Source organism: Erinaceus europaeus, chromosome 20, assembly GCF_950295315.1.
Source record: "Erinaceus europaeus chromosome 20, mEriEur2.1, whole genome shotgun sequence".
Lineage (NCBI taxonomy): Eukaryota > Metazoa > Chordata > Mammalia > Eulipotyphla > Erinaceidae > Erinaceus > Erinaceus europaeus.
The window spans coordinates 15,610,002-15,632,771 of NC_080181.1; the positions used below are offsets into that span (position 1 = coordinate 15,610,002).

General features: G+C 45.4%; 1 protein-coding gene across 2 annotated transcripts in view; it reads left to right on the forward strand.

The window, feature by feature from the left end:
- FXYD6 (FXYD domain containing ion transport regulator 6) overlaps positions 1-22,770 on the forward strand; it is a 29,733-nt gene that overhangs the window by 1,658 nt on the left and 5,305 nt on the right. The window contains exons 2-4 of one of the 2 annotated variants that reach the window (XM_016188090.2): positions 21,550-21,612; positions 22,238-22,276; positions 22,398-22,472. In XM_016188090.2, coding sequence (XP_016043576.1) covers positions 21,555-21,612; positions 22,238-22,276; positions 22,398-22,472 — 172 coding nt within the window. In that variant the 5' untranslated portion in view covers positions 21,550-21,554. The remainder of the gene's footprint in view (positions 1-21,549; positions 21,613-22,237; positions 22,277-22,397; positions 22,473-22,770) is intronic. The other variant, XM_016188091.2, reaches the window with a different exon arrangement.

Sequence of the window (22,770 nt, forward strand, 5' to 3'; positions counted from 1 at the left end):
GAAGGCAGAAGGAAGCATCTCATTTTGAATCCTGCCAAATAAATGCATTTCCAGATTCCATCAAAAGAATTCCTACCCTAGGCACTGGACTCCAGGGGCTGGGCTCATACCTCAGTTTAAGCGTGCTTTCTCTATGACTAATCCTGAGGATGCTGGGGCTCCTGCACAGCACAGGTCTTCCTGTCCAGTCAGAGATCAGCAGTCCCAGGGCCAACAGAAGCTCCAGCGTCTCTACAGAGAGGCAAGGCAGAGACTGCAGGAGGGCAAAGGAGAGAAGGGTAACCAGGGCCAAGGAGAGGAGAGGGCAACCAGAAAGAGCGAATGTGCTGGACAGGAGCTCAGCAAGGAAGAAAGTGCAGTGAGGATTACCTTCCTATCTGAGGCTTGAGTCCATCTTCTCATCCCCAAGCACATTTCCTGCCTCCCACTGGGCTCCCCCACCAATCTGAGAAGAACCAGGAAAAGAAGCAGGCTCCTGGATTGCTGGAGCTTTTCCTGCTGGAAAAGCTTCTATGGAGGTCAGGTGGGAAACACTGTAGGGAGAATCTTCCTTGTGATTTTGGCTCATTGCAGTCACTCAGTGAATTATTTTAAGTAACTACTATCTATCTGTTAATTGCTATGGACACAGCCCCAGTGAAGAGTCAGTGTCTAGCCTCAGAACTAGATTTCCTGGATCCTGGAGAAGCCTTGAAGGAATATCCAATGAGAACTTGATGTAGGTAGGAGAAATGGGGCTCAGAGGTTACACACTCAGAAATGGTTAATACTTTCTGAGTCTTTGACCAGGATCTTGGATTCTATGCATCCTGTCCTGTGTCTCTTGCCCTTAATTCTATCAGTCCTCTGGAGACTGGGACATATAGATGCTCCATTAGACTGGGAGCCTGTTCCAATATGTTTTCTTGGAAGAAGGGTGGGGGGAGACAGGGAGAATGAGCAGTTCCTTAGACTCTGGAAGTTCCTCCCAGCCTTAAGCAAGCTAGCTCACCTATGTCCCCATAAGCTAGAGCACACCTCCCAGCCCTGTTGGATTTGGTTGCTGCCATCTGGGTGGCGGGTTGTGCCAGCCAGCCCCCAGGACTCACTGTCTAACAAATCACCCACCTGCTTCTGCTCCAGTGTCCTGGAAGAAGCAAATCCCGAATAGTCACAGCACAAAGGCTAGGAGCTTGGAGGCACAGACCCAGGTTCTCAACCTGGCTCTGCCCCAACACAAGTTTGTCCGCTCTATAGTCCACAGATAGCCTTCTGGATGCTGACCTGAGCCTCTGGTGTCTGAAATGACTGAGCCTGAAATGGTGTCGCAGACTTAGACTGAGCCCCAGCAGCTGAAAGCCAAGGAGCTTTCAGGCCTCTGTGTTCACATCTGTCGACATGACCTTGTTTTTAGGAGATTTAGAGTCCATGTTTTTAAGGCATTTTTCCCTTTACATCTTTGTATCTATTCAACCTTGAGAGTTTCTTTTTGTTTCCAGATACCCAGATTTTTCTCATTATTTTGTAAGCCAGGGTTGAGCTGAGTTGTGCAGGAAAGCAGTTGATGACTAATAACTCTAGGAAAAAATGTCCTCCTACCCAGTGGGGCAGGAGACCAGGCTTGCTTCTCTTGGGCTAGGGGAGCTGGTTTCTCCAGGCTTGCTTTGTCTGTGCTGCCATAACAAAAACTGGAGCTGGGTGGAGTCTTGAAAGATGTGTCCCGTGGTGTCCAGACTGAGAGTCCTTGGCCAGCTAGAGCTCTCTGTCCCCAGGAGAATCAGGACATCTTTGATGGAGACAAAAGCTTGGGACCAATTTGGCAATGTTTCTTCTGTTCAGGAATCAGAAGGAGGACGGGAGACCCTGACCTGGGAAAAATCTACAGCTAGCTTATAGCTCACACAGGAACACATTTGTTACAAAAGGACGAGGTTGGCAGGAGGCCCAGGAAGGAGGCTGGGGCCCATGGGCATCAAACCCAGGCAAAGACTATGTGACTGCTTCAGCTCAGAGTGTCTGACCAAGGAGGAGGGGACCAGGTTTGAGGAAGATGGTCTAACTGGAATGACTGTGACCTCCACATTGGAGAAGGGCCTAGCCAGGTCTCATAAGACACCATAGGACAAGGTCTCAATTCTCTCATGCATCCTTTTAAACAAGGGCTGAGTGTCCCCACTGGACCAGGCTCTGCAGGTTTCTTAAAGCCTGGAGGAACTGGGGAAGGGTTTCACATTCATGGAGCTCTCCTGCTTGGGAACATCAGTGGATTTGTCTTGCCCCTCCCTCTGTATTTCTCCCCCTCCCCATTCCCTCAACCCTACCTCTCTGCAGGAAGGCTCTGAAACCTCCTTTTTCAACAAGAAGCCCTCCACCCCCGCCCCAAGACACCCCGACATGCACTCACCACACACATGTCCTCTGTCATATGTGCATAACCTGGGCACATGTTGACAGGATCCCACACACCTTCTCCACTTTCCCACTGTAGTCTCACCTCACCATCATCATGGCTGAGCCTGTAGTGTCAGCCCTGCTTTCTTTACCACTCAAACCACTCATCTGGACCAGCTGTGCCAGCCCCCTTCATTCTCTACCCCTGCTCATAAGGATGGTGTGGCTTGGCACATGGGCCATGTAGTGTGTTCTCCAGGCTTCTCATCCATCCTTTGTCTTATTACTCTCTGTCTGTGCTCAGGCCCTGCTTTGCCTGGCCCACTGCATGGAAGGGGACTGTCTTTGGAGCTACACAGTGGTCTAATCTGGGTTCTGACACTCTAGTTTTCTTAGCCTCTCTAAGTCACAATCTTATTTCTGTCAACTGTCTATGAGGAATGAACCTGATAAGCTATGCAAGTGATGCCGGGCATATAGTAAGCGCTCAGTAGACATTCATTTCTGTAATGATGCTAATAATGGTAACAAAGGTCAGGGAGATGGCTCAGCTAGAGCACAAGATTTGCAAGCCGGAGGGCCCAGGCTCACTCCCGAGCACCACCATATGCCAGAGCTGAGCAGTGCTCTTGTGTCTGTCCCCCCCCATAAAGATAAATAAATAGAGTATAAGCAATTACAGTAATGGCACTATTACTGTGTTGATGTATCTACCTCAAGGCTCTTCGTAAGTTTTTATTCCTTCAAGTAGCTTTTCCTAATATGCAGTAAAATGTGCTTTCTTCCTCTCCATCCTTCAGGCCACTTATCCACAATGCCTTTTCCCTCCATGCCACTTACCTTTTGAAAGGCTTCATCTTCCTGGACAGCACCTAGCTTGGTGTGGGACACATGGAGAAAGCCAAATGAATGTGCATGAGTTGAACACGAGAGGGAAAATACCCTCATCCATGGGGAGGGGGTGGGAGCTCATGGTCCCTCAGTGCTGCTCCCCTGTCTGTCACTCATCCCCATGCACACCACACATTCCTAGTGTATAGGGACAGCATCCCTGTCTGCCCAATACCTGAGGACTGAATTCAGGGGTGTGTATGTTGTGGGGGGCAGCTGATTTCTTCCTGTATTCCCACGACTGGGATTTGACAGACACCCAGGGAACAGAAGTGAGGATTGGAGGCTGGAGTTGATTAGAAAACTTAAAACACCTTAAACATTCTGTACATATCCTCAGGTGATTGTGAGCTCAGGTTGTGGATTGTGACCTAAAGGGAAAGAAGCACTCCCTTACTTGGCCGCAGTGCTGTGCTGAGTGCTGGAGCTGAGGAGGAGCCTGCAATGTGCCTCTGTCCCTAGAGGGCTCACAGGCACTCACTCACCACCCCAGTGGTGGCTGGGAAGAGGCCAGGCCATGGCTCTGTGGGAACAGGGGAATGAGGGCACATTTCAGGGAGCAGAGCAGTGATGTGGTTCCTAAAACAGACAGATGAGGCTGAACAAATTCAAACACTCAAATCCCCCAGATTTCTAGGGTTGCTGTGCCAGAGGTCAGGGCTCATTCTCTGCTATGCCCACTCCCAAGTATGACAGTGTAAATGTATGCAAAGTGCCCTGTGGACTCAAACCAAGCTGGCCAGAGCTGGTTTTTTCCCCTCCTCCTCTCCCCTTCCTCCTCCTTCTCCTCCTCCTCCTCTTCTTCTTTTTACCAGAGAACTGCTCAGGTCTGGCTTATGGTGGTGTGGGGGATTGAACCCCGGACTTCAAAGCCTCAGGCATGAACAGAGCTATGTTTTCAAGGTAGGCTGTTGAGAAGGGAGAACAAAGGGGTCTGGCTGGGTTCCCTGGTACTGTGTTCTGGCTGTGGGCAGCGTGGTGTGGGCCTGACCCTGGCCCCTGGGCTTCTGACCCTGGCAGCAGCCCCAAGTTTCTGTTTCTGCTGCTGAGACTACTCGTCTGGCCTCTCTTGTTGAATGGGCCTTTGTTGGCAGGTGTGTGGAGGAGGCTAGCCATCGTGAGACTGACTAGCTCCCACCTGCCCAGCTTGCTGGGGCCCAGGCCTGAGCTTCTGTGCAACACTGCCCACCATCCAGACTCTCTGGAGCCAGATCAAGGTTTCCTTAGCAGGAGTCTGGGCCCCTGTGTTGGCAGGCCTAGGTAGCACTCCCTGAGTCATTCTGGTCCACCTGTGCTTGAGTTGGCCACACAGGACTGCTCAGTGCACAGCCTCTGAGGGCTTGTTGAGGAATCCACGAGGTAGTGTTTGGAATGAGTCTGTGATTAGTTACCATTAGCAGCGACAGAGGTAGAAGCAGCACATCATGCCCTTGTTGGGGGGGGAGGGGAAGGCAAGGTTGGGGCCTTTCTACTTGGACTTGCAGAAACTGGGTCTCTGATTGTGATTTGGGAATTCTTGGTGAGTAAGGGGTCATATGACTTTGTGGTCAGTTCCTTTCTTCTTCTTTACCTTCTCTTTCCTGGAAGTAACTGCTCTAAGGACAAAGGTGCTTTGGGGTTAAAATAAGTCATCTTGTCTCTTGTGTGCAGCCAGACTGGGCTGGGGCTGGGCTCCAAAGAAGCGGCTCTGATTTCTGGGGGCCTTTGGACCCAGCCTCACAGCTGGGGGAGTGCCTCATCCACAAATGAAAGGCAGTGGGCAGGATCCCATTGGTGGGTCTTCTGGGGGGTGGGGGGGGCTGCCTGGCCAGAGGAGAGAGGGCCCAATGCAGAGTGCCACCCAGAGGTGTTGGCAGTGATGATCTGCTTTAGGAGTGCCCCATTGTGCTCACAGACTGTCCAGTGGGCAGCTCAGGAAAGTGTCTGTGGCCACTGTGGGCCCCTGGGCCTATGGGAGAATCAGCATGCTCTGTTCTCCTGTTCCCAGGCTGTGAGTCCAGCTGGCTCATCAGCTTCTCACTGGAACTTTGTAAAGGCGCCAATCATTTCAAGTTAGGCTATTACACAGAATAATTGGAGTTTCATTATTTATATGATGGACAGTTAAAATGCAAATTGAGGGAATAGGCTGCATTTTCCTCTGGAGACAGCAGGTCCATCAGGGACCTCTGGCTGGGTTGGAAGTGCTTGTTTGAAAATGGAGCTTTTAGTGCCTTTGCTAGATTTTGGCTCTGAGCTTCTGAGCCATAGAAACTCAGCCTTTGTTACAGAAGCAGCAGATCCTGGGAACTGGCCACAGGACTCTGCTTTGCTTGCCAGTAAGGTGAACAGATGTGGGAAAGATAGGGTGGCTGTGTCTTTGATTGCATTTTAAAAAATATTTTTATTATATTTACTTATTGGATAGAGACAGCCAGAAATTGAGAGGGAGAGAGAGATAGAGACACCTACAGACTTGCTTCACTGCTTGTGAAACATTCCCCTGCAGTTGGGGAGTGGGGCCTTGAACCCAGGTCCTTGCACATTGTAACATATGTGCTCAACCCAGTATGCCACCACCCACCCCTCTTTGATTGTATTTTTAATTTTATTTTATCGAATTTTTAAAATAGTTTTTGATTTGTAGAAAGATGGAGTAGATAGTATGAAGGATCCCAAGATGCCACAAAATTTCCACTGTTGTGAATATCTTATGTTTGCATTTGTTATATTTAATGAACCATTACTGATACATTATTAACTGAACTTCAGACTTATTTACATTCCCTTAGTTTCACCTAATGTCTTTCTCTTCCAGCATCCCACCAGAATATCATGCTAATAATAGTAATGTCTATCACATTCCATTAGCCGTCACATCTCCTCAGACTCCTCTTGGCTGTGAATGTTTCTCAGAATATCTTTGCTTCTGATGATCCTTGGCAGTTCTGAGGTTTACTGGTGCCCTGGTATACTGATACACTGGTGTATTGCTCAGGTGTTTTGTAGGACACTCCTTGGTTGGGATTCATCTGATGTTTTTCTCACTAGCTTGGGCTTTGGTTGGGGAGGGGGACTGCAGAGGGAGAGTGTCAGTATATCATAGTGTGATTCTTTATTGCTCATGTGAGATATAAGGGCATGGGCTTTCTGTTCATATCAACCCAACTCCCACCCCTGGGCACAATTCCAGGGACTGGAGATTGAAGCTGTGGTCTTGGACACTCGTGGCTGTCTTTACTACTTCTGCTCTTGTAAGTCTTGGATTAGCACTGAGACTTTTCAGTTAGGAGAACCATAGTAAGAGAGCATGAAACATATGCTGTATACCAATTCAGTGCTAACACCAGGTTACAGTTAAGTCTATAGGCTGAGTGGTAATTAGCAGAATATGTCACAACCCTGGATGCCTTTTAGAGTCATTGGGGAGGGCCTGAGATATAGCATAATGGTTATGCAAGAAGATTTTCCTGCCTGAGGCTCTGAGGTCCCAGGTTCAATAGCTAGTGCCGCCATAAACTAGAGCTGAACAGTTCTCTGGTAAAAATAAATAAGTCAGGGGAACAGGGAGTGATAGTACACCTGGGTAAGCACACATATTACTTAGCACAAGGACCTGGGTTTGAGCCCCTGCTCCCTACCTGCAAGGGGAACACTTCATGAGTGGTAAAGCAGGTTTACAAGTGTCTGTCTTTCTCTCCTTATCTCCCTATTGTTTCTCAATTTCTCTCTGTCCTATACAATAAAAATTTGGAGAAAAAAAAAAAAGGAAAAATAAATGGCTGCCAGGAGCAGTGGATTTATAATTCTGGTACTGAGCCCCAGTGATAACCCTGGTTATAACAACAACAACAACAACAATAATAATAATAATAAGTTAGTGGGGAAATTCTAAAATCATGGATTAAATTGGGACTTAATAGGGTTTAGTTGACTCCCAAGCATTATTATCATCATTATTAAAAAGATCTTCCTATGACCCTGAAAAGCTAGGTACGGTTGGGAGCTAGAATAAACATGGAAGGGAATGCCATTCTAAGTAGAGAGGGCAGAATGTTTGACAGCATGGAGATAGTCCATTCATAGCAGCAGATGGGAGTGGGGTGTCTTACTTGAAAGTAACGGGAGAAAGTACTGGAAGGGTAGTGAGAGGATAGACTTAGAGGTATTTATATGTTAGAATAAAATGCTTTGGTTTTTAAAACAATAAATAAGGTCCTAAATTATTTAAGTGAGTGGATGAGTGGGGTGGACAGAGTGATCAGAATGCATTTAGGTGGTTTAGTCATGCAGTAATCAACACCCAGGACAGACCAGAGGGAGATAAGTGCAAGTAAGCAGCTACTCCGACAGCCCAGGGGAGCAGTACTGAGCATCTGAACCTGAGTGAGCAATGGAAGAGAAAGGCCCCACAGCACAGAGATGACAGGAGTGAGGGCTGAGACAGAGCCCCATGAAGCAGGGAGTGTGTCCTTGCAACACCTCTAGTGAGTTAAGACCCTGGAAAACAGGAGGTTGCCAGTAAGTATTTATTAAAGTGGTTAGTGGGAAGATGATAGTACCATTCTTAAAAAAAAATTACACCTTGCTCCAGAATGAGCTTCCTTTTCACCACTTCAGTGCTCTCTGCGCCATCTAGTGGCATCCCTGGGTGATGTACGCTGGTTTTCTCTGGGCAGAGGGCGGTAGCTGGGGAGCTCCTTTTAAGTCTGTCAGGCCCTGCTCTCCCTCTGCCTGGGTTTTCTATGAGCCAACACCCCAGAAAAGAATTCTGGAACCCTCCACTGGTTACAGAAAGGTTAAAGAAGGGAGGAAGAGGCATAAGAGAAGGTTAATGGAATCTTTCCCAGTTCTTTTTTCTGTTTCTCCCCCATTTCCCAAGATAAGTTAGAAGATGAATAAGGAAATTGACAGAATTAGGAAATGCAAATGGTCATTATTAACAGTTTATGCTAAAGAGCCACTGTTTGCAGAGTGCTCAGCTCTGTCATACTGTCTTTTTCTTTCATTTTTCTTTTTCTAATTGCTAATGGCAGAAGCCAAACTCCAAATAATTTAGTCCAGGCAGGGACCACCAGTCCATGACATTAATTGACAGGGGACATATAGGTCTGGAGCACATCTGCCAGGACCCGCTCCCTGCGTCTCCCACTAGCTCTTTGCTTGCCTGATACTGACACTCTTTCTCACATCTCACAGGCTGGCTGCTCTGAGCCACCCTCCCCTAGTTCCCACAGGACAAACCCTAGGGGTCACTGATGCCTCATTTCTTTCAGTACAAGGGAGGGGCTCAGCAGGCAGGAGGCTCTGGGGTTGAGTGGGAGCGGCACTGTCTCCTGTCCAAAAGGAGCTGCCGCTTGCAGAAGGCTTGGTGTGGGCAGACAAACGGTCATTGTCCAGGCACAAAGGCTGCCTCATCCATTCCTCAAGGCTCCCGCACAAGATGCACATTTCTGTCCCCACTTTACAACTTCAGAAGCAAAGGCTCTGAGAGGTGTAGGGTAACTCACCCAAGGCCACAAATTCATGGAGTGGTAGGAAGCAGGGACAGTGGGGGTGCTTCAGAGCAGGAATTCAGGCCAGGTTCTGCTGTTTTCTACTCTGGGACATTAGGCAAGTGGTTAACCTTTCTGTTTTCCATTTTCCAACTATCAAGCTGGCATGATCATAATAGCAGCTACTTCTGGAACAATAGTTGGTAAATCACTTAGATGATATGAATGCCTTATAACTGTTAGCAATTGTTAGTGCTTCATAGTTTTCAAAAAACATTCACATGCATCATCTAATTAGCCTTTATAACAACCTTAGAAAGTGGACAGAGAAATATTCTGGATGACCTCACTAGCACTAGCACCCCCCCCCCAATTCTATGCTCCCATCCCCTGGCCAACTCATCTGCACAGCTTTGTAATCTAATAATGAAATCACCTTCCCATGTAAACAGCTCTCTAACCTCAACAAGGGAATATAAACTCTTCCTCAGGGTAAACTATAAGCACCTGTACATTTTTGTCCTCTCTCTCCTGAATGTTGGGTTTGATTGGTGAATGTTCTCCCTCAGACAGGAGCCCCTTCATCTTTTGAAGAGCTCAGTCTCAACCTGACAGGAGCAAGAAACAGCAGCAGCCTCTGGTGGGATGCCCTCCCCTAAGGTGGGGCGGCGGCGGGGTGGGGGTGACAGCAAGGGGCATGCTGGCCTGGATTGAGGGCTGAGTGGACTTTTCCTTACCTGCCTCAGTTTCTTTTCTTTTTTTTTTTTTTCCTCCAGTGTTATTGCTGGGCTTGGTGCCTGCACCATGAATCCACCGCTCCTGGAGGCCATTTTTTCCCCCTTTTGTTGTCCTTGTTGTTGTAGCCTCGTTGTGGTTATTATTATTACCTTTGTTGATGTTGTTCGTTGTTGGATAGGACAGAGAGAAATGGAGAGAGGAGGGGAAGACAGAGAGGGGGAGAGAAAGATAGACACCTGCAGACCTGCTTCACCGCCTGTGAAGCAACTCCCCTGCAGGTGGGGAGCCAGGGGCTCGAACTGGGATCCTTACGTCGGTACTTGTGCTTTGTGCCACGTGTGCTTAACCCACTGCGCCACTGCCCGCCCCCCACCTACCTCAGTTTCTTTCCCTGGAAAATAAGTTTAGTGGTAATGCATACTTCCTGGGCTATTTTTTAGGGTGATTAAATGAGAAAGCATATGTAGAGTACTAAGAAGAATGCCTGACCTATATTTGTCATGATTATTATCATGTCTACAGCCAAGCCAGACTCCTAAACTGGCCATCAGATATGAAACTTCCATCTCAAAATCTTTAGTTCTTCTTTTCCTTCTGTAGAGTCCATGGAAGGATTCCAGTATCTAAGGTGGACCTCTGTGCCTACTACCAAGCTTCTAGATGCCAGCACCTTGCTTGTTCCTAAGGCTGAGGTCACTGTTTCCTACCACCTGGAAGACCCTTGTGTCCTTTCTCACTTCCCTTTCCACCTTCTGGTCAAGGCTGCTGCCCCAGAAATTATGCAGTGTGAGTGGGGAGTACTCATAGCCCTATGTCTCTGTTTCCTATGTGGACCTGAGGTTGGGGTTCATTGGTGAGTGGGAGGTACATAGGCTGTAGTTGTGGGCTTTTTATTTATTTATTTTAGATTTTTTTATTTTTAAATTTTTTTATATTTATTTTTCCTTTTTGTTTCCATTGTTGTTTTTTATTGTTATTGTAGTTATTGTTGTTATTGATGTTGTTGTTGTGTAGGACAGAGAGAAATGGAGAGAGGAGGGGAAGACAGAGAGGGGGAATGAAAGACAGACACCTGCAGACCTGCTTCACCATCTGTGAAGCAACTCCCCTGCAGGTGGGGAGCCAGGCTCGAACTGGGATCCTTACTCCCGTCCTTGTGCTTCGCGCCATGTGTGCTTAACCCACTGCGCTACTGCCCGACTCCCAGATTTTTAAATTCATTTTATTTTTTTAAACAGTTTTTTAAATTTATTTATTTATTACTATCTTTATTTATTGCATAAAGACAGCCAGAAATCAAGAGGGAGGGGGTGTTAGGGAGAGAGACAGAGATACCTGCAGCCCTGCTTCACCAATCGTAAAGCTTTCCCCTGCAGGTGGGTACCAGGGCCTCGAACCCAGGTCATTGCGTATTGCAATACATGCACTCAACCAGGTGTGCCATCACCCAGCCCTGATTTTTTTATTTTTATGAGCAAGATAGGGAAAAATCAGAGTATGCTCAGCTCAAGCATATTGTGGTGCAGAGGATGGAACCTGGACTTGTGGGGCTTCAAGCATACAAGTCAGTATACTACAGCTGTGCTATATTCCCTACCTTCTATGAGGACAGGGAGTTTGAACAGCCTTCAGAAAGGGTCAGAGATGAAGAATCCACCCTTATGTTGCAAAAGCAGATAATGAAACTTGGTTATGGTGCTGGATCATATACTGCAGAGCTTCAGAGTCAGAGTTTAGGGCCTTTAAGACCAATCTGTAGTCCTTACCTCAGTGTCCAGGTTACAGTCACCTAGAATATTCAGTGAGGGGGACCTCACCCCATCTGGAAGCAGGCCTGATATAGGGGAGAATGGACTCAGCCAATATGGACCCCAGAACAGAACCCCCTTTCAGGTACAGAGCATCATGTAGATGTGACTATATTCTTTGTTTTCTTTTCAATCCAGTTCATAAAACCTAAAAGCATGTTAAGATGGAAAGCAGGGAGGAGGTGAGTAGATTAGAGAGGAAAAAGGTGACTGTGTGAGTGGAGCGGGGGCTTGGGTACCAGTGATGCTCAGGGTGGTGGGGTGCCGGAGAAGATCCAGAACATTCCAGCCTTTTTAGCACTGAGGCATAACCTTCTGCACCCCAGAGTGACCCTAGGACCATACTCCCAGAGGGTTAAAGAACAGGAAAGCTATCAGGGGAGGGGATGGGATATGGAGTTCTGGTGGTGGGAATTGTATGGAGTTGTACCCCTCTTATCCTATGGTTTTTTAAGTGTTTTTCCTTTTTATAAATAAAAATTTTAAAAAGACTAAAGGGGGAAAAAAGAAACTTGTAAAACAATGGTATCTCAATAAAAAATATAAAAAACAAAAAATAAAATAAAGTGGAACACATTCCAAAGCCAAGCCACATGTTTGGGTCCTCTCTGTCACTCTGCTGACCATGGCCCCATCCCCATTCATTAGCTTGTTAACGGAGGCCTGGTAGCTCCCTTGTCTCCTCAACACAAGGTCATTCCACCGAGTCTGAGGTCATGAAGACCCAAAAAGGCTGCTGGGTTCAGTTCCCTATCTCCAGAAAGATCTTGCTTAACACAAATACCAGACTGTCTTCCTCTCCAATGGACTAAATCATGTCTTAGGCATAGAAAGAATCCACCTCTCTGCCAGGGGATAAGATTAGTCATCTGTGATAAATTGGAGACCTGAGCCTTCTGTGTTTTCTGTCCTTAGCCTGGCCTTCCACTATGGAGACCTAGAAGCCTCTGCACCAAATGCACCGACACAGCACAGCAGGATCCTCAGCTGGGACTTCCCCATCTTCTCTGCCCCTTGCACAGACAATAAGGGACTAGGGTCCATGCCTCCTGATGCCCTTCTAGAATATTCAGTCTAATTCCTTCCTTGAAGTCTTTCTAGTGAAATGTCATCTAATGGAGAGTGGAGAAGCCTGTCAATTGTCCTCTGCCAAGTGCTCAGGGCACCGTCATTCCTGCTGGTATCTTGTCTATCACTCTGGTTGACTTCTCAGCCCTCATGTGTTGCTCAGCCTTCCTGCTGTCCCTCACAGCTGGTCCTCTCCACCTCTGGCCTCCCATTTCCCTCTCCCAGGACATCTGAGCAGCAGACAGGAGTTAGAGGCTAGGATTTGAGCCTAGTTCTGTCCCTGATAGCTGGATGAATTAGCTGCAGCACTTCTTTTTAGGGGTCTCAGTTTCTTCAAATAAGAGTTCTCATCTCCATCATGGAATTCCTCACATCTTGGCCACACCTATTTATACACAGTGGAATATTATTTTGACAATATTTTGTCGCAGAGATTTGGTACATCATAGGGTAAGTCATGGCTGTGGGCTTACAGTGGCAGTCTAAGGTAACCTGTTAGACCAAACAGCGGGACTCAGGCGCTCTGTAACCCCATAAATGGATCCCCTTCTGCCATGTGCTGTCTGGGGTGTGGGAGCCTTATTTATATCTTGGGAGTTTCTGTTAATATTTAGGCCTTGGTGGGTTTGTTTTCACTGTGTTGAGCTCCAAGGAAAAGGAAGAAGGGGAGTGAGGCTCAGGAACTGAGTGAAGCAGGGATGAAGATGAGCTAATGAAGTGCCACTGTCATTTGGAGCCTCTGCAGTTTCAAGTTGCTTCTGAGTTATTTTCACAATAGAAATGGAATTCTCATCTACCTCACTACTGTGTAGCATCAAAAATAATACCTCTTGTTGCTATTTCACCAACTAGTGCCTTCTCTTTGGGAGCTGCTTTTACCTAGCAATTATGTGAAATTATGTGACTCAGTAAGGAACAATAATTGCCAGAGAAACTCTCCTGATTATTTTCTCCTGCATTTGTGGAAAGCAACTGCATAAATGGCAGGAAGGAAAATCAACATGGAAGTGCTCCTGCTCCCTCTTCCGCATGTCAGCTGTTTCCCACTGTAGACATCAGTGAGGACATGGGAAGTGGGAAGAGGAAAATCTTTCTTACAAGATGCTATAGAGGCAGCAACATAGGTGTGATGCCATTTGCTGTATGGGAAGGATGGTTATATTATCTAGAGTTGAGGAGTGCAGAGTCCCTCATCCTCAGTGATGGCTTCTCCAGAGTACTGTTCCAGGGAGCCAGGCTCTCAAGCACCTCCAAGACAGGAGGTCTTGGGGCCCAAAGAATGGGGGAGCCCCCCCCCAGCATGTAATATGATGTCTCTGAACTCCCTCTCCCAGTTCGTCTTTTTTTCCCGTTTCTCTCAGAGATATTTCCTTCTCTTCCATCTACTACTTCTTAGATGGCCTGGAAATGAGATGTCACTTCTGCCACCTCTTTCCCCTGACTCCACTTCCAGCCAGCATCAGGCAACCTAGCTTCCTCTCTGGGTAACTGATGGTGGAGGGCAGCATGGAGGGGAAGGTTGTGTGTGTGTGTTTATGTATGTGTGGGGGTGGGGGGTACATTGGGAGTGAGAGAATTTCTTGGTGCAGCAGTGACAGAAAGGTGTAGCATTTCCCTTCAGAGCCTCTGTATGTGGACTCAGGTGCATTGCCAGCAGCACCACCACTAAGCTCTTTTGAAAAATGAATTGAGGCCAAGAAGTACCCTGCGGCATGTACCCAGACAGCTGGAAAGAGTAGGGGCTTAGTCACGACCCAAATCTGTAACAGTATTTCTTTCAGCATGCTGTCACCTGACCAGAAATGTTCTCTTTTGAATACAAAGACAGGTCTTCACTCTAGCTTGGCATTCATGAACCTCCACAATCTAACTTCAGCTTCCTTATTAGAAACCTCACCACCCACCCTCATGCTTCACTCAGCTGGATTATTCACTGTTTGAGGTAGCTTACTGTAGAAATGTCCAGTTCTTGTCCACCTGCCATCAGCCCCTCCTATCCTGTGTAAATGTCCCTCTTCAACCAACCTCATTCAAAAGCCTTCCTAGGAAGCTCCTCAAGCAGCCACCATTGAATGAATGCCTTCAGGTTCACCTTCCTGCTCCTAATGCTCTCTTCTTGCTGCTTTTGTTCATGTGCTATACCAGCATGTTCTTCCACTCTGTCTTCTTATCTCTGCCCCTTAAAACTCCAGCACACTTTGAAAGATCAGTTGAAAAGTCAACTCCATGGGAAGGCCCATATTCCCTGTTGTGTCCCCTGCTCTTCCTTCCCTTGGCCTCAAGGGCTCTCTTTGCATGTGGTCTCTGCTGCCTCTATTTGCTGACCTGTCAGAGCCGTTTGCTACTTTCCTCTCTTCAGAGACGTCCCTGTATCTTGTTCACCAATTTCTGTCTTGCAGAATACAGCATAAGTGTGGCCCTTCCTAGGAAGTGTATGTGTGTGTATTGGAATTGACTTGAACTTGATAATTTAAAGAGGTGATTGTGGGGGAGCTGAAGGGGAAGTGGTGATTAGTGATCTAGAACCCTTGAAATGTGTCATTCCTGCCCTCTACTTGCCTCATAACCTGCCTCCTGGCTACAACTTGTCATGGGACCACCTAGGAAAACCTGGTCCTTCCCTCTGTTACCTTAGGACTCATAACTTATTTTATTTCATACTTTGAAGAAAAAAAGTGTATTTAGGATAGTATAGTGGACTGATAACTGAAGAGACTTTCTGCTATAATAAATAAAGAATCACAGACACACACCCATGCACCACACCCTCCATGTTACTCCAGGCTATCGGCAGATTTGTGATGAGAGGGCTCACTCACTCTTTCTTTCTTTCTCCCTTCCTTCCATCCTTCCTTCCTTCCTTCCTCCCTCCCTCCCTCCCTCCCTTCCTCCCTTCCTTCCTTTCTTTCTTTCTTTCGGTGGCTCTAAGCCAGGGGCAACACATAGATGCTTAATTTTCTTGCTGTGGACCCTCTTACAATGGGTCAATTTGCTTTTTTTTTTTTTTTCCCTAGCAAGGGAAATCATTCTCTAGTTCCAGTTTACTAAGGATCAAATTTTTTATGTTTTTTTTCCCTTTTGTTGCCCTTGTTGTTTTATTCTTGTTGTAGTTATTGTTGTTGTTATTGATGTCATCGTTGTTAGGACAGAGAGAAATGGAGAGAAAAGAGGAAGACAGAGGGGGAAGGGCACTTGCAGACCTGCTTCACCACTTGTGGAGCGACTCCCCTGCAGGTGGGGAGCTGGGTGCTCGAACCAGGATCCTTACGCTGGTCCTTGTGTTTGGCGCCATGTGTGCTTAACCCACTGCACTACCGCTTGACCCCGAATTAGTTTTATGTAACATAACTTTCATGTGAGTGATATCCCATTGCCTTTACCATATTGTATTTGTTAGAAGCAAGTCCCAGCTTTCTGCCTCCTCTCTGGGGGAGGGGGCTATGCAAAGGTTGATTGTAAATGGTTGCAATTTGGGGGGCCATGTTAGGGCCTATCTACCACCAGGGTGAAATGAAAACTTGTTCAGATAAGCTGAATTTATAAATAATAGTTCTTCATTAAGGAAAAAATTTTAATTTTTCAGGATTAAAGGAAATGATTTGAAGGATGACCAAGATTTAAAAAAGAATTTGGAACTATCAATTCACAGATATGTTGTATTATTTATCTATTGCTGGAGAATCAACTACTCCTAAACTCAACAACTGAAAAGATCAAGTGTATATTATCATGTGGGTCCTGAGCACCAGAAATTAAGGGGTCTTTTAGCTTGGAGACTCTCCTCAGGGTCTTCAGTATTGCAGCAGCCCGGCAGCCAGGATAACTGTCTCTTGGAAGATGGGGATCTGTCCCCAAGTTTACTCCTTTTCTGGCAGGCCTTCACCGAAGGGCTGTGGAAATATCCTCAAAACAAGGTGCTGGCTTTTTCAAGAGCAAGTAAGAGAGAGAAGGGTGGTTCACAGCAGACCCCTTCTCCATGAACCCTAATATGGCAGAAGGAGCAAGGGAGCTCTCTGGGGCCTCTTTCAAAATAACACTAACACCCACCCCGGCATTCATGAGGACCCCTGCTCCTAATCACATTCCAAAGGTCACCCCCATCTCCAAACACCACCACATTGAGGCTTAGGTTTCCACATAGGGATTTTTGGCAGTGGTAATGGTGGTGTGTGTGTTTGTTGCTGGGGAGGGGTTTGGGGGAGGTATCAAGCAAGTGTACATGGCTAAATCCCAGTGTTCGTGACAGACTAGAAACTGTGTGACTTCTCAACCACTAGAGGGAGAAAGTGGATAAGAAAAAACATCATTCTTACCATACAAAGAAGTAATTACATGATAGGGAGTTTTTTTTGTTTTTGTTTTTTAGAGTGTATATTGACACCATTCCCACCACCGAAGGTCTGTGTCCCTCGTCCCTTTCCTCCCCCCCCCCCAAAGCTGAACATCTACCCTCACCCTCCACCCAGAGATTTTTACTTTGGTGCCATACTCCAAATTCAGTCAGATTCTGCTTTGAGTTTCCCTTTCTGTTCTTCTCAGCCTCTGTTTATGAGTGGGATCATCCCATACTCCATAACACCCAACCCACAAGATATGTGTACACCTATGTTCATAGCAGCACAATTTGTAATAGCTAAAACCTGGAAGCAAACCAAGTGTCCAATAACAGATGAATGGCTGAGAAAACTAGTTTATTTACACAATGGAATACTATGCAGCTATTAAGAACAATGAACCCATCTTCTCTGACCCATTTTGGATGGATCTAGAAGGTTATTATATTAAGTGAGATAAGTCAGAAAGACAAAGACAAGTATGGGATGATATGGAGATCTTAACTAAGCTTTCTGTGACAATCACTTCACTGTGTGTGTGTATGTGTGTGTGTGAAATCATTATTGGCATACATTGTTGTTGCACATCTTAAAACCACACAATGTCATATAGCACAGTAAAGCTGGAAAAAACAAACACAAAAATAGAGTCAAGTCAGTAATAAGACTACAACTATGTGTATATGACAATTAACACTGCTTCTAGTCTACATTTTACCAGAAATCTTAGCATATAATAAAACAAGAAGTAGAATAAATTGTGTACAAATTGTAAAAGAAGAAACAGTATTGTATTATTTATAAATGACATCTCTACAGAGAAAATTCAAATGAACCTATAGGTAAATTATTAAAAATAATAGGCATTTAACATTATTATATTTAAGGTAGATATATGCAACATATGTGAATCAATTACCTTCCTTTAAAATTAGCAAGATAAGAAAACACACAAAAGATAAAATTTAAGACAGTAGTAAATAACATAAGGTAGAAAGTAGGAAATCAAAGAGAAAATGTTCAGGATCTCTAGAAGAGTAATCACAAACTTTTATTTAAAGGACAATACAAAAAGACATTTAAAAGAGCCTTGTGGGGGTGTTGAAGGGGGGCAATTGCACATCTGGTAGAACACACGTGTTCCCAGGTTCAAGCCCTCAGCACTCTACCTGCAGAGGGAAAGTTTCATGAGCATTGAAGCAGTGCTATAGGTGTCTCTCCTATTTCCCCCTCCTGTCTCGATTTCTCTTTTGTCTCTATCCAGTGAAAAATACATTAAAATAAATAAATAAATAAATAAATAAATAAATAAATAAATAAATAAAAGAACCCTGGGATTTATTTTTAGAGAATAGACTCAAGGTCAAAAAAAAACAAAACTGTCAGTTCTCCCTAAGTAGTTCTATAGATAGAACTATTGCAATTCCAATGACAGTCTCAACAATTTTAGACAAATTTGACAAGCTGATTCTAAAATTTACATGGCAGAGTAGAAGACCAAGAATAGTGAAGGAAAAAGAAGACCTGAAGGAAGACAAAGAGGGAAAAGAAGAAATAGAAAAGGGGGAGCTTCTGCTAGGACATAACAAAATTACAGGAAAGCTGTAATAATTGAGATACTGTGACTGTGACACAGATGAATTGACTGACAGACCCAAAGAGAAAACCTAGAAAGAGACCCTCACCTGAGTGGAAGTGCACACCCTGAGGAAAGGGAATGGGGCAAGTGTGCTTCCTGTGCTACATAATGGGTTATCAGTACAGAAAAGAGTGACAATTAGATCCCTACATGCCTTACAAAGACACTAATTCTGGGTGTTTACAATGATTTAGATGTAAATAAAGCTTTATAGTTTTCAGGCGAAGAATCTGACAGCAACAGAATATCTTAAAGAGGACAGACACATGCTTTCAATTACTTTAAAGCAAGAGTGGGGGACCTTTTTTCTGTTAAGGACCATTTGGGAATTTTTAACATCATTTGTGGAGCACACAGAATTATCAGCTTGAAGATTAACATTTAATCTTGCAATAAAAAACACCTCTGGTTGTTTTGGCAGGGTCAGACCAAATGATTTCCACTGGTGGACGTCCCCCATCCCTGCATTAGAGTAAAGAAAAGTTCCTTCCATAGACAATAAAAGAGATCAAAAAGACAAACTGCTGATTGGGAGGAGATATTTGTAATACTCTTGAGAAAATTTTTGTGCCAAGAATACGAAACAGTGATAATGATAGCTCATTTGGAAAGTGAGTAAAATGCATGAAAGATGCATCACTGATGAAGAAACAGACTAGCAAATAACAATCGGAGAGAAGTCCAACTCCACCACTAAGTAAGCTCACTAAGGCTAGCCAACTCTAGATTGGCAGAAGTTACCATCAGAAAATATCAAGTACTGTTAAGGACAGAGAGTTGTAGGAACTACGAACATGCACCTGGAGGGGATTAAAATGGAGATTAATCTGTCAAATTGCACAGGACTCCATCTTCTTCACTCCTTGGCTTAGCTCCAGAATGTAAGTTTTCATTCTGTATAGTGTGACCTATCATGGCAAAACCACTTTTTTTTATTATCTTTATTTTATTTATTGAATAGAGATAGCCAGAAATTGAGAGGAAAGGGGGAGATAGAGAGGGAGAAAGGTAGAGAGAGAGAGAGAGACAAAAAAAAAAAAGCAGACCTGCTACACCACTCTCAAAGCTTTCTCCTGCTGGTAGGGACTGGGGGCATAAAGCAGATTAGTGACTATTGGAGTGGGGGAATGATTACTAATGTGTATGGAATTTCTTTTTTGGTATAATAGAGTTCTTCGGAAATTAGTGACAAAGATTACACACCCTTGTAGATATAGTAAAATCCTACAAACTACACTTTCAAAAGGTAAAATACTGTGATATGTGAGCTGTATCTTAGTTTAAAAAAGTTTCTTTTGAAGAAGAAGAATAAAGGGAAGATTATGTATAGTCTATCCTAAAAGGGACTAACTGGTCCTGTTTCTACCTCCATCCAAATGTCCCATGCCAGGGACACCAGCTCCAGAATCCTGACTCTCAGTGAGAGTCAAGTAGAAGTTCAAGGTCTCTTCTGCAGAAGGATATATTAATATATCAAGAGAGGGAAAGGAAGGGGGGATGGGGAGAGAGGAAGAAAACTGCTTAGTTCCTGGAGACACAGGAAAACATAGGTGAACAAAGCAGTATTTATAAGTTCTAGTCCTCAAGTTATTGTTTAATCATTACATTGGGTGTTACTGGTTTACAGTACAGTTGTTGACACATGATTAGAAGGCTATTTACATTTATGAGTGTTTATCTTGTTAGTGTGCTTCCCTATATGTATGCCACATAACTGTTTATGGATTAAGGTGTAATGCACAATTAAAATACTAATGAGATAGCACTAAAAGCAAATAACTGCCTTTTGATAAATGTTTCTTGAATCACTCTCTAACCCTGACTCAGAAACAAGTCTTCCAACCTCTGGTGGCTGAGAGGTGAAAGGCAGCTTGATAGGGCAGAGAAAGGAAGAAATTTCCGACCACACGTGACTGCTGGATACAGATCCAGGGTCCTACCAGACAGACCCACCCCACTGGGGAGAGCTGAGACAACCTTGGGTGTTCCTGGTTCAGAGTTCTCTTTTTCCTGTCTCTTTACCACACTTCTTTAAGCCCAGGAGTGAGATGTATGTAACTCCACTGAAATCTGTCCTGGGAGGGGCCAACTGATCCTGCCTCTGTCTCTCAGTGAACTCTTTGAGCAGAAGTCCTAGGCTGCTTCTGCAGAAGGAACTAGTCTGTATTGTCCCTTTGTTTAATCAAGCCACACTTCTACTTGGGTTATAAACTAAACAAAGTTCATGGGAAGAGTTGGCTGGGCCACTTAAGAGTAACTTAGGGAGTCCTGTAAGTCTGTTGGGGGTTACCATACAAAGACTAGGGAACAACTAGTCTCTTGCCCAGACTGGGCTAGGTGGGCACTGGTTTACTTGCCCTATTTAATCTGAGCTTGAGAAGAGTGTCTGGTAGTGGATCTTGGCTATGTGGATATAGGTCAGGCATTCTTTTTTTTTTTTTTTTTTTTACCAAAGCACTGCTCAGCTCTGGCTTATGGTGGTGCTAGAGACTGAACCTGGGACTTTTGGTGCTTTAGTCCTGAAAGTCTTTTTGCAGAACCATGATGACCACAGAAGGGTGACTTGAGGGAGTCGGGCGGGTGGTAGCGCAGCGGGTTAAGCGCATGTGGTGCAAAGCACAAGGACCTGTATAAGGATCTGGGTTTGAGCCATGAAGGTAAAGCAGGTCTGCATGTGTCTATCTTTGTCTCCCTCCTTTGTCTTCCCCTCTTCTCTCCATTTCTCTCTGCCCTATCTAACAATGACATCAATAACAACAACAATAATAACTATAACAACAGGGGCAACAAAAGGGAAAATAAATAAATATTAAAAAAAAAAAAAAGAAGGGTGACTTGAAGAGGAGGACCAGATGAAAACACTTCCAAAGCCTTAGGGTTTTTAGTTTTGGCTCCAGAAGGCAGTCTGATGGAGGGGTTCCTGTGAGTGAGGACCCAGGCTTTGCCACTCACTATTTGGGGTGTCATTTAACCTTACTGAAGTTTTTGGTTCTTTGCCTACAAAAAAAAAGACTAGTTGTGCATCGATTGGTTATATTGACTGAGTTCATGAACACAGAGTTGTCTGGAAGTCTCCTGTGTCACCTGCTTCTGTTTGTTTGTTTGCTCACATGGAAGGTGGGTGCTCAGTGTGGAGCTGGAACTTCCACTAGGTTCCTAGTCAGGTTGAGGTTGCAGAGTGGAGTCTCCTATTCAGAGAATCATGTGTTTCCTCCCTTTGTCCCCAGACATCATGGAGGTTGTGCTGATGTTTCTGTGCAGCCTGTTGGCCCCCATGGTCCTGGTCCATGGTGAGTACTCCTAGAACTTGGCTGGGGCAAGATGCAGCCATAGCTCTTTCTGGCAGAAGGTTCTGGCCCTTAGGAATACTACATGTGGAGGAGGATTATCAAATTCTCATGTCTTTCAGCCTCGCTTTTGCCCTATTTAATTAGCAGAGAAAGTCCTAGAAAGTGTCAGCTATTATCAACCTCTAAGCCAGCCTGCCCACCTCTCCCCAAAGGCTCCCTCTCAGCCTTTAAGCCCACCAGGCCCCTATAGACTACGGGCCTCAATCCTAGAGGCCAGACCTGCACATCTGTCTATGTTTTGCTTCATGAGAGTCAGATGTCCTTCCTTGGCCTCAGTTTCCCCATGTGTGTCAAGAAGAAATTAGACCTTGGCTCTGGGGAAAGCTGTGAAGACTCAGGAACAATAAATGTGGCTGTGCTGGGAATGCAGAAGCTCTCCAAGCAGCCCCTTCCTCCAGCCCCAGGCTGGCCATAACAGGCAGACCTACCTTTGCATTTCTACAGCCCTTCTGCTTCCCAGGACCCTTTTTGGAGGGAGCAAGGCCTACAGAACAAGGGGAGGTATTTGGGGACCAGCACATGTCTTCCTCTTGACCACACATGTTTTCTTTTTCTCACTTCCCAGCAGCTGAGCAAGAAAAAGAACAGGATCCCTTTCATTATGGTGAGAGTTGCCTGCAACCCTGGGGATTATGGTGGGGAGACACAGCCTGCTAAGGGGAGGGACAGTTGGGCTCTCCCTACCCTTCCCCTCTTCCCACCCTTACCCCTCCTATCTTTGGCAGACTACCAGACCCTGAGGATCGGGGGATTGGTGTTTGCTGTGGTCCTTTTCTTGGTGGGGATCCTCCTAATCCTGAGTAAGTAATAGTTGTTCCTTTGTTCCTCTCTCCATAAGGGCAAAACCTGTGTTTACTGAGAGAATGGGGTGAAAGGGAAAGAGACTGTCCTTCCTGCTAGGTCCAGGACTTCGTACAGTGCTGGGCATGTAGTAAGTGCTCAGTAAAGTAGTGAGGCCTGAAGTAAATGCATAGTGAAAACAAGCACAGCTAAGAAGGGACAGGTGAGTCTCCTGGGGCTGTATTTGTGAGTGTGAAGTCACAGGAGAAAGGAGACAGTGTCTCTCCGGGGTGTTCCTAAGGATGTGCCCTGCATTTA